A 15,450-nucleotide genomic window follows, 5' to 3' on the forward strand; every position below is an offset into this window, starting at 1 on the left:
ATTTTTTTCATTCTAAGATTATTGGTCAGGTGTGATATTATTTACTTTTCCTTATATATAATATATATTTCTTTTTAAATTACGACTGACGTGTCCAAATGTTTTGGGGTTTCATTTGTCGCATATTTCTAAATTAACAACAGTATTTCAAAAGTTATTACAGTATAAACAAGCTATTACAATAATAGTGTGCCACAACAGCTCAATGTGCTATTCATCTGAACTGTGAAAAATCATTGTATTTAAATCTACATTTTGGTACAGAACTACTGATATCACACACACACACACACACACACACACAAAACAGATTCACACAAACAATATATTTATTGTAAATTAATACCACAGAACTAATAACAGAGGAATTATGTGAGCTTGTACTGTGAAAATAATGGTATAAAAACATTTAAATAACAAAATGAAGCAAACATGTCCAGTACAATTAGTAATACATTGGAAGATGAATGGGAATCAGCAAAAATAAAAAAGTCATCAAATTTGTGCAAATATTTATAGCATTTTACAGACCTACATTGTTGATCTAAAAATATAATCGATTAAGAAATGCATTATTTAAACTACAAGGTTTTCTAAAGGTGGCTTGCAGACCCAGTTATGGCAATGGGGCGGAATTCAAACACAAACATCAGGAGCACATAATGGTTTTTGAAACATTCTTATGATATGGTGATTGTCTGCATTGTTCCATGGACTCAAAGATAAGTGCTAAATTGGGAATGTTAAAGAAGAATATTTAGTTCTGGTGGGGATAGGGGCATTCTAAAAGGCCACTGGATGCTGGTTATAACGGTTCCTGTATGTTTACACTAGATGAGAATATGCCCCAGTTCAACGATGGGTGGGTTGGGGGTATTAAACGATTACACAGAAACCACTTAATTTGATCCGACAAGTCCAATGAATGGAGGTGGTCTGCGGTATCACCACAATGCTAAGCGAGGCCACAAGGCTCTTTGCTCTACCACAGTTATGAAAGGAGGATGCTCAGTACCACATTTCTACTGCAGCTCACTGGAGCCGCAGAGTACCAGATGAAACATCTATGTACCATTCATTCAATGCATCAACATATCATGCCAACACTCAGTTCACAGTGTGCTACAAACATCTACACATCACACATGAGAAAAGATAAATACACATTAATTACACACATCTGACAGACCTAATTCAAATATATATATATATATTCTGACGCAATAACTGGAAGGTGAATGTTGCATAATTGTTTGTGCTGAAATGGCAAATTGTGTTTCAGGCCTCTTCATCAATGCTCAATACAATCTTTCAGCTTTCAAAATTTCCTGATTACAAAAATATATATCTGGTTGAGAGGCACATCACTTAAAATTCACAAATGTAGACTGACGTCCTGTAGTCTTACTTGTGTTTGTTTCGAAATGGAATGTTCTGACATCGAAGAACCTTACAATGGAGTTTGAGGTATGACAGAAATGGATTTGCTTTCTCTGATATGCCAAATTCAAAGAAAGCAACACTTGCTGGTTCCTGCATTCCCCATTTATTTTTCACATATTCTTCTCTCATAGTGCTAAGGTGTCTTTTTAAAAGAATGTAAAATGGTCATGCTAAGTACACTTTAATTTGATGTCACATATTAACGGGTTATATTTTTTAAGTTTATCTAGATCAGCGGTTCTCAAGTGGTTTTACTTCATGACCCAGAGTTTATACTGGACAACAGCTGGTGACCCAACATGGTCCCAAAATTGTGTATTGTACAAAACTGCATTGGCTTCATGCTCTCAGCAGCCAATAATTCTCAAAAACACTGGTTTCGACAAACCATGTCCTCACCGCAACACGTATTCGACGTTACTAGGAGTTTTTTTCTCAACCCATCTACACTGGTATCTACCTGATGTGGTGAGCTTCTGTCAAATGATAGACGTTACCAACAAAATATATGGAAAGCATTTTCTCAATGACACATAGACGGAATGAACAGCTCTGTAGAACTCACAAAAGTGATGATATTGTGAATAGTCCCAAGTTTAAAAAAAAAATAATAATAAATAAAATAAAATATATATATTTAAAATATTCAATCCTATGTATTTGTTATATCATTACAAAGGGTGATATTTTTTAAGTTTAGAATTAAGCCTCTTTTCTACCTGAACTTATTCATTCTTATATGGTTAGTGCGGAACATTTTTAACCTTCCAGATGAGAACCGCTGATCTAGACTAAAAATATATGCAAAACACAAGCATTCCAAGTAGAACATAACAGTCTCCAATGTGTTAGTAAGCAAAGACACAGAAAACCCCTTCAGTACAGTTGAGAATGGGGTCATTAAAAAAAAAAAAAACTAAGCGTGTAGACCTGTAAAAAACAGTTGGTGATTTTCAGAAAATGACAATTCCAACACAACACAACTGCGACACAACAAACATGATGCAGGTGATTGTTACTTCTCAAGCTAAATTCATAGCAAACAATCTGTTTATAGCTCCATTACTATAAAATATCCAACCATTTGTTACTGTTTGTATGGGATAAAATTACAAAGATTGACGAAGTGAAATCTTCTTCACGTTTAGCAAAATGTTTAATGCTCCCAAAATGTACGTCCATGAAATATTGATAGCCATTCTCCTTTTTTAAAAGTTCTGTATTAAAAAAAAAAAAAAAAACTACATGTATACCATTTTCATGTCAAGAAAACCTACAAAACAACATCTTTGGCGTAAGAAAAATAGCTAGTAAAAATCTACAGGATATGAACATTATCTACAGAACATTACACAGGAGTTGATCATGTAACTGATCAATATCAGGAAAAAAAGGTTGATACGATGTATCTAAAACAATCTCATCTGGAATATTCCAAATATCTAAAGTGCTTCTGCATTAGTCCCTAATTCATACACAAGTGTGGCACTGGAAGTACCTCCACAGAATTTATGAGGCAGATTAATTCTATCCACTACAGAAATAAAAACCATGCACACACTCAAAGGGATGGCTGAGAGGGATGATACTACAAATATAAAGAACGATGGAAGATTCCCTTTGACATGGTTATTTTACTTATTAAAACATCAGACGACCAGTAGCCTGAAAAACTGATGCTTTGTAAAGAAAAAAGTGAAGGTTGAGTTCTTTCAAAGACTATTTTAGCAGCTATAATTTCTCAGACAAACTCTTGGTGTCTGGACTTTCACAGCCTGTTTAGGAATGGATAAGAGGTGACTGGAATCTTTTCTTACTGTGCGGACTGGCGATTGAGGTTACTAAATGATCTTAAAATCTGATATAAAACAGAGACCGAACACAGAGAAAAGACCACTTTTTTTTCCAATGATAGCAACTCACGAACACACCACTCGACTCTTGACTGGCCAAATTCTTCCAAGTACATTGCTACTCCAGACAGGCCATTGCTGGAGAGGTAAACCTCTTCTCAGAGTGCCGTCATGCTCCTCTATGTCGACAAACACAGCGCCCTCTGCTTGTGTGGCTGTGTAAGTACCACCCGGTCTTGCAGTCACAATGTTACACAGTCTTTCCAACTATAGGATTTTCACTAAAAATAAAAAAACAAAAAGATTTTCTGAATATTTTACTCCACATGCTCATACACGACAACATTTTGTTGAAAAATGTTTGCTGAAAATGTACTTTGCCATCCAAGATGTAAGAGAATAATAATAATAATAAAAAATATGTTGGCTAAATGGTATATGTGTAGCATTGTTTCTTTTGTGTGTATTTTAAATTCATCCCAGATTCTTTTCATCTGTTCAGGAAGAAAGCTATTGAGGCCCGGTGGCCAAATTACAACAACAAAATTTGAGTCCATAATCCATAATGACGCTTCCTCCAGTGAAAAAGTCCATCCTCTGTTGTCCTCTCACATCAAATTCCACCCACATTTTCGTTTTGAAATTCTTGGGACTGTTTTCGCTTGTAAATGGTACTTGATCTGTGCATATTACTCTCCTGATTCAGACAAGAAGACTTTTTCACTGGAGAAAGCAATACTATGGATAGAGGATGGTTTAAAGTTGAAAATGTCTTGATTATGGAACCGTTTGCTACAAACATGCAGCTTTTCACTTCACAAGACATTACTTGATTGACTGGAGTCATGTGGATTACTTGTAATGTTTTTATCAGCCTCATTCTGACGGCACCCATTCACTGGTAAGCAAGTGATGTAATACTAATTTTCTCCAAATCTGTTTCAATGAAGAAACAAACTCCTCAACTCAAACTAATATTGAATGGCCTGAAGACGAGTACATTTTCAGCAAATGTTGGGTTTTGGGTGAACTATTCCTTTAATAAGTGGATTCAAAATAATACAATTAATTTATCTAAAAAATGTATATTACAATTTACATTTTGCACTTTGTATAAAAAAAAGTGATCTTAATTTTCTGCGAATTCAAACAGATTTTGGGTGTCTTACATAGTGCCTGGTTCATCAGTTAGCGCTCCCTTTAAGTCATGAAGAGCCTGCAGATCGTCCAGTACTTCTCCGAGCTCTTTAATAGTACGGAAGGTCTCTTTAGGGTCCTGTATAGTGAAGGCTGAACACTCCTCCTGCTGCCCAAGATATACTGACATACCAGCACAGGCATCTGTAGACAGACAAATCATTTTTTTATATATAATTATACAATTAGACAAAGTGGAAATGCAAATAGTCATATATTTTTTTTAGACAAATGCAAACCATTTTTTTTAAATAAATATCTTTAAATATAAATATTTTTCTAATATATTTTACATATATCATGCTCTTTGGATGGTCAAGTTGGACCAAAAAAGAAAAAGAAAAGAGAAATCATGGGAGATTAAAAGCATGAATTAGTTGAGAGAATAAACAGAGCGTGCTGAAATCTAAGATTTATGATGAAAACATACACTGATGAATCACAAACATGTGTTTTATTAAGAAAGTGCACCAGTTTTGACTTCATACTGTCTTAGGCCGGCGACACACTGGATGCGTGGCGCAAGCATCTCAGCCGCGTGGCGTGTCGGTTTTTAATTCGGCTCCCATGTTAACAGGTTAGAGCATACAGACCGCCTGCGTGAGACGCGCGTCTAAGGCGTGGCTTGAGCCGCGCGGAAAACGTGTGCATGCTAGAAATAGAACCGACGCCTATTTTTACAGCGACACGCGCGCGTGTTGGAAGCGTTTCCAGGCAAAATATAACAGGAAAATGTGTTTTTATGTCAATTTTGTACACAAATACATATGAATTCATGATATTTTGATATTTGAAAGTCTATAGGTTGACATAAATTCAGATATAAATGTAATTTGAAAAATAAATAAATAATTATCGATTTTCAAATATTGCACCTGTCAAACATAATCTATTTCGCTGTCAATACTTTTGACGGTGTCCTTTATCAGTAGGCGTAAAAAAAAAGTTGATATTGTTGTCATGCAGACAAGAGCCTGGTTTTTCAACGGTCTCCCTCTACAGCAGCAGCGCGCGCTCACGCCACGCAGCCAGTGTGTCACCGGCCTTAGGCTATACACACCCTCCATCTTCTGTAGTCTGGAGCGGTTGGAGGAGAAGAAGGAGAAGATTCGTTCTGTTTCTCTGTCACAGTCGATGTCCAGTTGAATATTAGCCAACAGTGTCCTGTAAGAAAAAGTCAGACATCAAAAACAAGAACGTGTACACATTTGATAAAGCCATAAAATGTAAATGTATTAATAAAATGTCTTACGTAGTGCAGGGTTTGCAGCCAGGGGCGCTCTCGTTGGTTTCCTTACAGCATAACCAGAATCCACCCACGTAAGCGGACGGGTGAAACGTGCTGAGCCGTCCCGGGTTACAGCGGCTGACCTGACTCAGGACCTCGATCCAGCTGTTGGTCTCCACGCAGTTCCCCGCCTGCACGTACAGAGGCTTCTCTGAATGGATCACCTGAAACATCTGCAAAACAAGTAGTGGTAAAGTAGCATGTTACATATACGCTGCAAGTCATACGTTTGGAATAATTAAATGTTTATAGTTTTCAAAAAAAGATTTAGTCTGGAGAAACTTCCATCCAAAGCAACATTCAAAAGTATACATTTAATTTGTATTTTTGTCCCCTGGGAATCAAACTAATGACCTCTGCATTGCTAGCACCATGTTATACAGGAACACAAAAACCTCACAAATACGACTAAGCTACTCACGTTTTTGCGGTTAAAGGCACTTTCTTCCAGTTTCTCGACACTGAGGATGTTTTTCACAGGAATGACACACAGTGCTTCTTTCCCTGTACACAAATACACAGATACATTTATCAATGGCATTTAAATAGAGAAATAAATAAATCAAATCACCCTTTTCCATATTTAACACTTGTGTAAGGACACTGATGAATGATATGCATAATTAAATAAATCTGCAATAAATGTAAATACAGAGCGCAGACCGGTGGGACTGTTTGGGAATGTTTTTGCATTCACACATCAACAGAACATCTGGGGACTGTGGTCCAGACGGACACTAAATCTCACACGGTATTCTGTAATGACCCGTGACTCAGTGTAGTCGGGCCAGGCCCGTGGAGCTGATAGCACACCACCTTACTGCGCCAGAACAAACACACAACTGTCTCTCAAGCACATTCTACACAGTTGATAAATTCCTATTTTCATGTCCTCCGCTGATGTTCAACATTTTGATCACAGAACAGCCAAAGTACACAGATGCTTGAGAACACACCGCCTCAGCCCATCCTGTTCTCTTTTTCTTCTCCCCCAATATATCTCCATACATTCCTAAACAGTTTGTTGTTTTTCCAGTTAGAACACTTAAATTAGTCTTAAAATAAGTTACATTTGTAAATTGTTAATTATTTATAACGGAGACAACTCGAACAGAGATATCTCTGGATGCTGAATGTTCGACACCAAGTTTCAGCCATGCTAAAAATACACATACACATGAAGCAAATTATTAATAATATTTACCAGCTTCTGTTTATATCACTGAACAACACCCATAGAGACCGACTATCAACCTTAGTTTATATATAAAGAAACGACTTAATTGAGCTGGATAATGACACTATTACTTGTAACGAAATTGAACTGACATTATTGCCTCCTGTAGAGCTGCTTCATGTACTGAAATGTACTTGTTTAGAAACTGAAGAGTATTGCAACATTGACAGTTATTGAACTGAACTGAAACAACATTAAATGGTGCTAAATACTGACAATATTATCTTCTGTAGTGCTGCTTTACGGCTGACATTTTTTCAAATAATTATACAATATTAACACTGTTACTTTCCTGTTTATCAGTGTGAAGCCGCTTTAAATTTACAATATAAAGCACTATATACAGGGCTCGTATACATTTTTACCAATACATTTCCATGACTTTTGAGACAATATTTATGACCTAATGTGCCACCATGTAAAAATATTAATAAAAATCTGTTATCTAAAATTAATGATTATTAGCTTTCTTTTTGTTTTAATAATAAGTACAAGCTGTGACCTGTGACCATGCCAGACATTACTCCACGCAGAGAACATCAAATTACTGAATATTATTAGTTATTTAACCAATTATTATCAACTAAACTCAGAACCTGAATTTAATTTAGGAAGTAGCACATAGTATGACTTTTTATGGTCCAAATACTTTTGGGGGTAAATATGATAGTCACTAAATAAAAAATACAGGCACTGTACAGAAACTGTTACAGTCCACAAAACTCTAAGTAAAACAAATATTACTCAGAAAATCCCTTTATTGGAAAAATTATGACAATAGCTTGTTGTTACCAAAAATTATCTAATAAAACATTTTTTAACCAGAAACAAAACTAATGTTCAAACATTATAATTCTTGCCATGTACATGTATGAACACACACACACACAAACATACACACAAAAAATGCTGAAGACTGGAGTAATCCCTGATGAAAATGTAGCCTATCCATGACAGGAATAGATTATGTCTGAAATAATATTCATATACATCAGTTTGATGAAACTAACACTGTAAAAAATGTGTTCGTGCTCCTGTCATGTCATGGCATGACTCAGTGTGACAGTATTAGCAGAGGTATTCGTAATAGTGTCCTCTTTCAAACCTCAATAAAAAACACGGAAACAGATGGGAAGTTTGATTCATGTCTGGAAAACATTTAAAGGGGACATATAATGCGATTTCAATTTGTCCTTTCTCTTCGGAGTGTCACAAGCTCTTGGTGCATAAAGAAGATCTGTAAAGTTGCAAAGACTAAAGTCTCAAATCCAAATAAAAATAATAAAATAAATAAATAACCGTAGTTAATGTTGAAGCAGCCATGTCAGGGAGATGCTGTGTATCTAGGCAAAAGCAAAAGCACTTTATTTGTCCTCCAGAAAGTAGATGCATTTAAGAATCTTTAAGATTACTTACAACAGAACAGTAACGCATTTTATGGACGACTGTTTCGTGAACCTAGGAGAGGAGGTCATTCTGACTTTGCTATGACAATCTGGTGTTTCTGGATCAGTTACTGTAAGTGTGTTTTGTTATTAGTTAAAGTATTTGTATTTGTGTAGCGTGTGTCTGTGTGTGTGTGAGTGTGTGCGAGAGAGAGAGAGAGAGAGAGAGAGAGAGAGAGAGAGGGGGGCAGGGTCACAGTGGAGTCAGCTGTCTTAACCGTCCGTGGCTTGTGTTCTGCAAACACATACGAGCTTCATCACTGTGTCTGTCACGCCACTCTGTTCCCCTTTCGGGCTTGAACTGATGTTAAAACTAAGGACACTATTAACGGTGAGCAGAAGGAGGGACTTTGTTAAAACGACGCGTTTGAGAGAGGCAGGGCATAGAGGACCTCCAATAATGTACGGTATTTGAAAAATGATTTGTTTTTTGAACATTAAAGCATGTCAACATATTCTGTTACACCAAATACACAAAATAATGATCTTTAATAAAGCATCATATAACCACTTTAATAAGAATAACTCAGGGATTCATCATCACTCCAATCAAAATTGTGGAAATGTATAAAACTGAAAAATGGAAAGGTATGTATATTGAATAAAACTTACTGTACAAACACTTATGATTAGGACAATTTAGGAAGTCTCTACTGCTAACCCAAGGCTGCATTTATTTGATCAAAATCAAGTAAACATATTGTCAAATATTATTACAATTTAAAATAAATTAATCTAATGTCTTAAAATGTAACTTATTTCTGTGATGGCAAAGCCGAATTACTCCAGCCATTAGTCTTTCATGCTGACGTGGTACTCGAGAAACATTTCTTATTATTATCAATGTTGAAATCATTTGTGCTGCTTAATATTTCTGTGGAAAACATGATACATTTTTCAAGATTCTTTGATAAATCGAAAGTTCAAAAGAAGAGAATTTATTTGAAACATTACAAAATTTACTGTCATTATTAATTATTATTATAATTTATTATTTACTGTCACTCTTAGTCAATTCACTGTGTCCTTGCTAAATAAAAGCAGTATTATTATATCTTACCCACCCCAAACTTTTTAACAGAAGTGTGTTTGTAGGTAAATATTGCAGTTTAAATATTTTTATAAATATCTGAAAAATGATATGCCTTGATTATTCAAATGCATCAATATATAAATTGAAAGACCTTACTGTTACTATATAATTTTAAGAACTAATTCCCTTTGTCCAGAATCTACTGACAGCCTCATCAATGCATAACACAGCTTTTTCCATTTATTTAAATGAACATATACATATTCAGTACTCATACACATGAGTAAATCCATGGACATCAGTGAACACAAGTGCACACCCATGACATGAATCCAACTGCATAAATTAAAAAGGGGAAAAATAAGTTTTCACATCTAGAACTGACCGTACTTCATGTACAGGAGCTACACAAACAAGAATGAGAAACAGGACAAGCTACAAGTATCCATGGATACTTTTCAAGTTATTTCAACTCCATTACCATATTAAAACACTGCCAGCAAAAACAACTGTCTGGACAGGACACCCACATTTCACCCCTGAACCGGATGCCTGCTCACACACAAAGTTCTTTGGATCATAGACCAAACTGGTCTGCAGGAGAACACATCAGAGCCGGGATCACTCACCTTTCTGCTTGTGATAGGACAGCTCTTGATTGGTCACTCGTAACCAGCGTTTCTTAAAGTTCTTCTTTCCTATTCGCTTTCTGCCTTGGGCCCGCTTATGTACCTCTCTGTTAAAAATCATATGTACACATCTAACTGTTAGGCGTCCTGGATATACTTTGCCACAGCCACACTGAACTTTTACATCTTTGAGTCGCTCAAATAACTAAAGACCTCAACTAATCAATTGAATCAGACTCATTTGAGAAGTGTGGTGTCTTTTACTCACCCCTCCTTCAGCACAAAAGAGTCCTCCACTCCACTGGACTCCTTACTTACATTAGAGGAGATCTCATCTAAGAACTAATGGGAAAAGAAGACGGAAGAAAAATGAAGCCCAAATTTAAGACACAAATGCTTTATATGCCAATGCCAGCATCTTCATGACATCATATTCAATATTGCAATGAGAAATGCTGCGTGCACTTGTATGCTAAGTTCTTACTAACTTAGCATCTTACTACACTAACATTAGTTCTTTGTATGCTAATTTTCTACTTTTGAATTCATGTTGTTTTCATTTGGTTTTGAAAAGATCAAATGTAACCATCAAGGAAAAAGTAACAACACATTTTGTTTACACCTTGAATGTGTGATTTTTAACTAAAAAAGGACTTTGTAAAAAATATATATTTTTTTAAATAATATTTATTATGTTGTATAATGCTGACATTTTTGTATTCTGCACCCGTAAAAAAAATATAATAAAATAATAATATATATATATATATAGATTAAAAAAAAATTATATATTTGAATATATATATATATATATATATATATATATATATATATATATATATATATATATATATATATATATATATATAAATTATATATTTTAATATATATATATATATATATATATATATATATATATATATATTTTTTTTTTTTTTTTTTTTTTTTTTTTTTTGAAGAAAAAAAACATACTCATTACAAAACTGCATTTAAGAGTATTTCTGGATAAATTAATAAATCTGGATAAAAAACAGACCCACAAGCATCTAGTATCAGTCCAATCTATTCAGAATCTGAAAAATCAGAATATTAAGAAATATGATCGTATCGACAGCTCAAATGGTTAGTTAGAAATCCTTACCTTTTTAACTTTTTCTATACATTCATCTTCTTGGAATAGCTTGAAGAAATCGTACATATAGGTTTCTTTAAAGCTAGCCTGGAAAATAAATAAATCCAAACCATCACGACAGAAACAAGAGCAGGAATTTAAAACCTATTCTGCTTTGGCTCTATATCTAGGGGAAAACTTTTCAAAAGTTGGTTCTCTGAGCACACAGTATGACTAACAGCTGACGTACCAGTTTGTTCTTGGAAAGGCTGCCCCAGCTGCCCAGAGACTGGATGGTTTTAGAGATAAGAGTAAGTGTGCGGGAAATTTCAGGCTCCTGAGAGAAAGAAATAAAGTAGAAGTGAGGCCACAACTCACTTTTAATTCAAAACACTTTCATTCACTGGTAATTACTTTCTGCTCTCACAAATAACACATGTATTGTTGTCAGCAGAGACTGGAGTCTCTCAATGAGTCTTTCCTGGCATAAATCAATAAGTCACATGCTTAAAAAAGGAAGTAAATCATGTTTGTTACGACTATGTAGTTTGTTGGAGCTGTGGTGTGATGTGGCTGTTTTTGTTGCACACTCACAGGATGATGGGATCGCAGCTGGAAGGTGTGTGGAGAGAGAACAGCCACCGCAAAGAACCTCAGAAATATGAAACTACTGACCGCTGAGTACTGCACATGAGGATCCGCTGTGGTGACACACACACACACACACACACACACACACACAGATTATTAGTCATGACTGAGTATCTGGCTCCTCCTAGTGGTGAATCAACACAGTCTTTCATGAATGCACACAGACACATCAGTGTGATGTCATTAAAAAAAGAATAAAACTGAAACATTGCTGAACAAAACAAATGCTCAGGTAAATGAGAGTGATGAGAGCGTGTTTGTGTGTGATCATGTGCTGTCTGACCTGGAAAGCGTTTAGATGCGAGCTGTCTGAGTGACCTGAAGACGTCACACATGAGGGGAGAACAACTGGAGCTGGACTGTGTTATAGACGTAAAAACCTTCTGCACATAACCCTGAAGATTCTCCTGAGCACACCCAAACACATGCGCATGAGAAAGTACTTTTAGTTATGGCAGACATTTTTTGGCATGACATGCGTGGCCAAATTATGTACATAGAGTCAACCAAAAAAATAAACATCATCTCACCTTGTTGACTTCCACATTATCGCCCTCTTTTAGTTTGACAGGATCGATCTCACAGGTTTTATTTGATTCAAAGATCTGGAAAAGCAGAATGAAAACAACAAACCGTTTTTGCCACACATTTGAATGCAGCTATAAACATTCAGTCCAGTTAACATTAAAAGAAACAACAAAAAGTAATAGTAATACTGTGTTTCTCACTTCATTTAAAACAGGTTTGAGAGTGACGGTCAAGTAACTTCTGCCCACAATCTTCATCATGTCATCTATGCAGCGGGTTGCCAGAGAGTTCCCTCTGAATATGGTGTTGGCCTCTCTGCACAGGAAGACAGAGAAAATAAAAGGTTTTATTTTTTTTATTTTTTTTAATGCATATTAATAAAACTAAAAGAAATAGTAAAATGCATGCAAAAAACGATATGCATATTAACAGATACAAAACTAAACAAACATGAACAAACTTAAAGCTATATGCATATTAACAAAAAAAACTATATGAATGTTTGTGTGTGGATGTGATACTGAACTGTGTATTCTCCAGCTCCAGAGCAGCAACAGAGGTGAGAAAGGGCAGCAGTCTGTTGTGATGGAGCAGCAGTCTGACCACAGGAAGCAGTGCTTCATACCCCACACTCTCTCTGCAGATATCCCCCAGGACATGAGCCGCTGACGCTGAGATCGGCTAGAGATACACACAAAATTAAAAAAATTAAAAAGAAGTTATGCTTGTTAAACGGTTCACCCAAAATGAAAATTCTGTCATCATTTGCTCATCCTCAAGTTGTTCCAAACCTACATAGATTTCTTTTTTCCTGCTGACCACAAAAGAAGATATTTTGAAGAACGTGGTTAACCTAACAGTTTCTGGTGCACAATGACTTCCATAGTATTGGAACAACGTAAAAAAATGACAATTTTCATGTTTGGGTGAAGGCTTGAGTCAAAGTGCATAAGGTCTTCCAGATAATAGGGGGCACTACTGTACCTTGACATCGGGGGATTTGAGCATTAGGTTGCGGAGGGCCGTGTAGTAGGCAGAGGGCAGGACGTTGTCCTCCGTGTATGTTACCTTCAGACGTAAAGAACCCAGATCATCTGGCTTAGACTTTGTACCGTTTCCTTTTGGCTGCAGTAAGTACCTAGGAAACACAAGGCAAAAGCAATTTCCCCTTTTTAATGAGCTATTTTACAGTGGAACACAGCTTCATCATTCAATATGCTGTATTGTTAGATGACTATATATTAAATATTCACAACACATTCACAATGATTTAACTGGTGATATAAAATGAAGCCACATTGTGAGTATTGTAATGATTCTGAAACCATTTTTATTTACTCATTATGTTGTTGTCATTCAATGTGTCATTAAACTCAAACAGGTGTTGAGAAAGTGACATTTCAAAAGCAAAAGCATTAGATTTGCTAAGTTTCCGTGAATCGGTTCCAACTATTTTTATGATTTGACTGGAAACATTGCATCAGAAAATTCTGGTTAAACATTGTGTCATCAGTTAGGATTCAGATTCATCAGTTCAGAAATTTTTTTTCATATAGTAAAATTGTTTTAGTTCTATTCTAGCAGGGTAATGGTAATCATACTGTGTAATCATACAGTGAATTTTTTTTTACATCTTATTACCCAAAACTTTTGAATGGTAGTGTATCACTATTTCTACCAAAATATTAAGCAACTATTTTCAACATTGATTAAAAATAAGAAATGTTTTTTAAGCATATTAGAATGATTTCTGAAGGATCATGTGACACTGAAGACTGAAATAATGGCTGCTGAAAATTCAGCTTTACCATCACAGGAATAAATGACATTTTTAAATATATTCAAATATAAAACATATGGGGGGGGGGTTAATTGTGATATTATTTCACATTATTACTTGTTTTTAACATATTTTTCTAAAATAAATGCAGCCTTAGTGAGCATAAAAGACAAACAACTAAAATGAGATATATTAAATGGTGAATAGTGTTAAAAAGCTTAACATTTTTTAGATAAAATTTTTGTTAGCTCTGTTACCCAGTGCTAATTTATAACAACAAAACTTGGCGGCATTTTTTTTTTTTATCCTTTCCATTTATGACATGTCATTGATCCTTTGTGTCATTTGCATTGCTCAGACTACGAAGAACAGGAATTAGTGTGGCAAGATTGTATTTAAGAGTGTCAGTGTGTGAGCTTGTTCTATGCTAGGTTCATGCAAAAGCTCACCCACGCAGTAGACTCACTGCCCTCATTCAAAACATGCAGATCAGTATCAACAAGTTCCCTCTCACTCCACACACACACACACACACACACACACACACACAGAAATGCACGCACATACAATGTTTACACAACACTACTGGTAGGACGCTGTGATCCACAGTCTGAGGACACAAGGGAAGCGGGCAACGGAAGCAATCCGCCCAAAACACACACACCTACAGTCTGTCAAATGCTTCTCAACAAAAACTAGCAGAGATAAGACACAATTGCAGCTGAAATGTATATTATGGACGCTGCAGTCAGTGGTCATCACAAATGACAATGCGTGGCCTTCAGTAATGGCCTCTAGAGTCAGTAAAGTAATGCTGAAGTATGCTTTTTTAAGCTCTGACGCCAGAGAGGTGGTGCGCTCATGCCTGATTGGGCAGATAAGGACAGTGCAGAGCTGGGATTGGCTGTTATCTTCCTTCCTCATCTGTTCATCAGTATACCTCACTCACACACTGAGATCATCAGCACTGCATTAAAGTGTTTGCATGCCCACCTTTATAAACCTTTTTTTTTTATACTGTTTGTCTATTATGTGTATTTTTGACAATTTGACAAAAAAATATGTAACACTTCATTTGTTAATATTGGTTAGTTAAAAAAAATAAAAAATTCTTAAGCACTTTTCTTCAAACCAGCAAGTCAGTCATTAGTTGTTTGTATATATATATATATATATATATATATATATATATATATATATATATATATATATATATTTATATTATTATTATATTATTATATATTTTTTTTTTTTT

The 15,450-nt window shown here is 35.4% G+C and overlaps 1 protein-coding gene across 1 annotated transcript in view; it reads right to left on the reverse strand.

The window, feature by feature from the left end:
• Positions 1-307: 307 nt before the first annotated feature.
• The window catches only part of LOC127934469 (ras GTPase-activating protein 2), a 38,435-nt gene continuing 23,292 nt past the window's right edge, over positions 308-15,450 (reverse strand). The window contains exons 10-24 of the mRNA XM_052531883.1: positions 13,400-13,553; positions 12,942-13,096; positions 12,616-12,730; positions 12,418-12,492; positions 12,171-12,294; positions 11,831-11,937; positions 11,487-11,573; positions 11,267-11,344; positions 10,394-10,467; positions 10,126-10,232; positions 6,203-6,285; positions 5,746-5,954; positions 5,554-5,657; positions 4,466-4,637; positions 308-3,577 (exon numbers count right to left, since the gene is read on the reverse strand). Coding sequence (XP_052387843.1) covers positions 3,547-3,577; positions 4,466-4,637; positions 5,554-5,657; positions 5,746-5,954; positions 6,203-6,285; positions 10,126-10,232; positions 10,394-10,467; positions 11,267-11,344; positions 11,487-11,573; positions 11,831-11,937; positions 12,171-12,294; positions 12,418-12,492; positions 12,616-12,730; positions 12,942-13,096; positions 13,400-13,553 — 1,675 coding nt within the window. The 3' untranslated portion in view covers positions 308-3,546. The remainder of the gene's footprint in view (positions 3,578-4,465; positions 4,638-5,553; positions 5,658-5,745; positions 5,955-6,202; positions 6,286-10,125; positions 10,233-10,393; positions 10,468-11,266; positions 11,345-11,486; positions 11,574-11,830; positions 11,938-12,170; positions 12,295-12,417; positions 12,493-12,615; positions 12,731-12,941; positions 13,097-13,399; positions 13,554-15,450) is intronic.

The sequence above is a fragment of the Carassius gibelio genome, chromosome A18 (assembly GCF_023724105.1).
Source record: "Carassius gibelio isolate Cgi1373 ecotype wild population from Czech Republic chromosome A18, carGib1.2-hapl.c, whole genome shotgun sequence".
Taxonomy (NCBI): Eukaryota; Metazoa; Chordata; class Actinopteri; order Cypriniformes; family Cyprinidae; genus Carassius; species Carassius gibelio.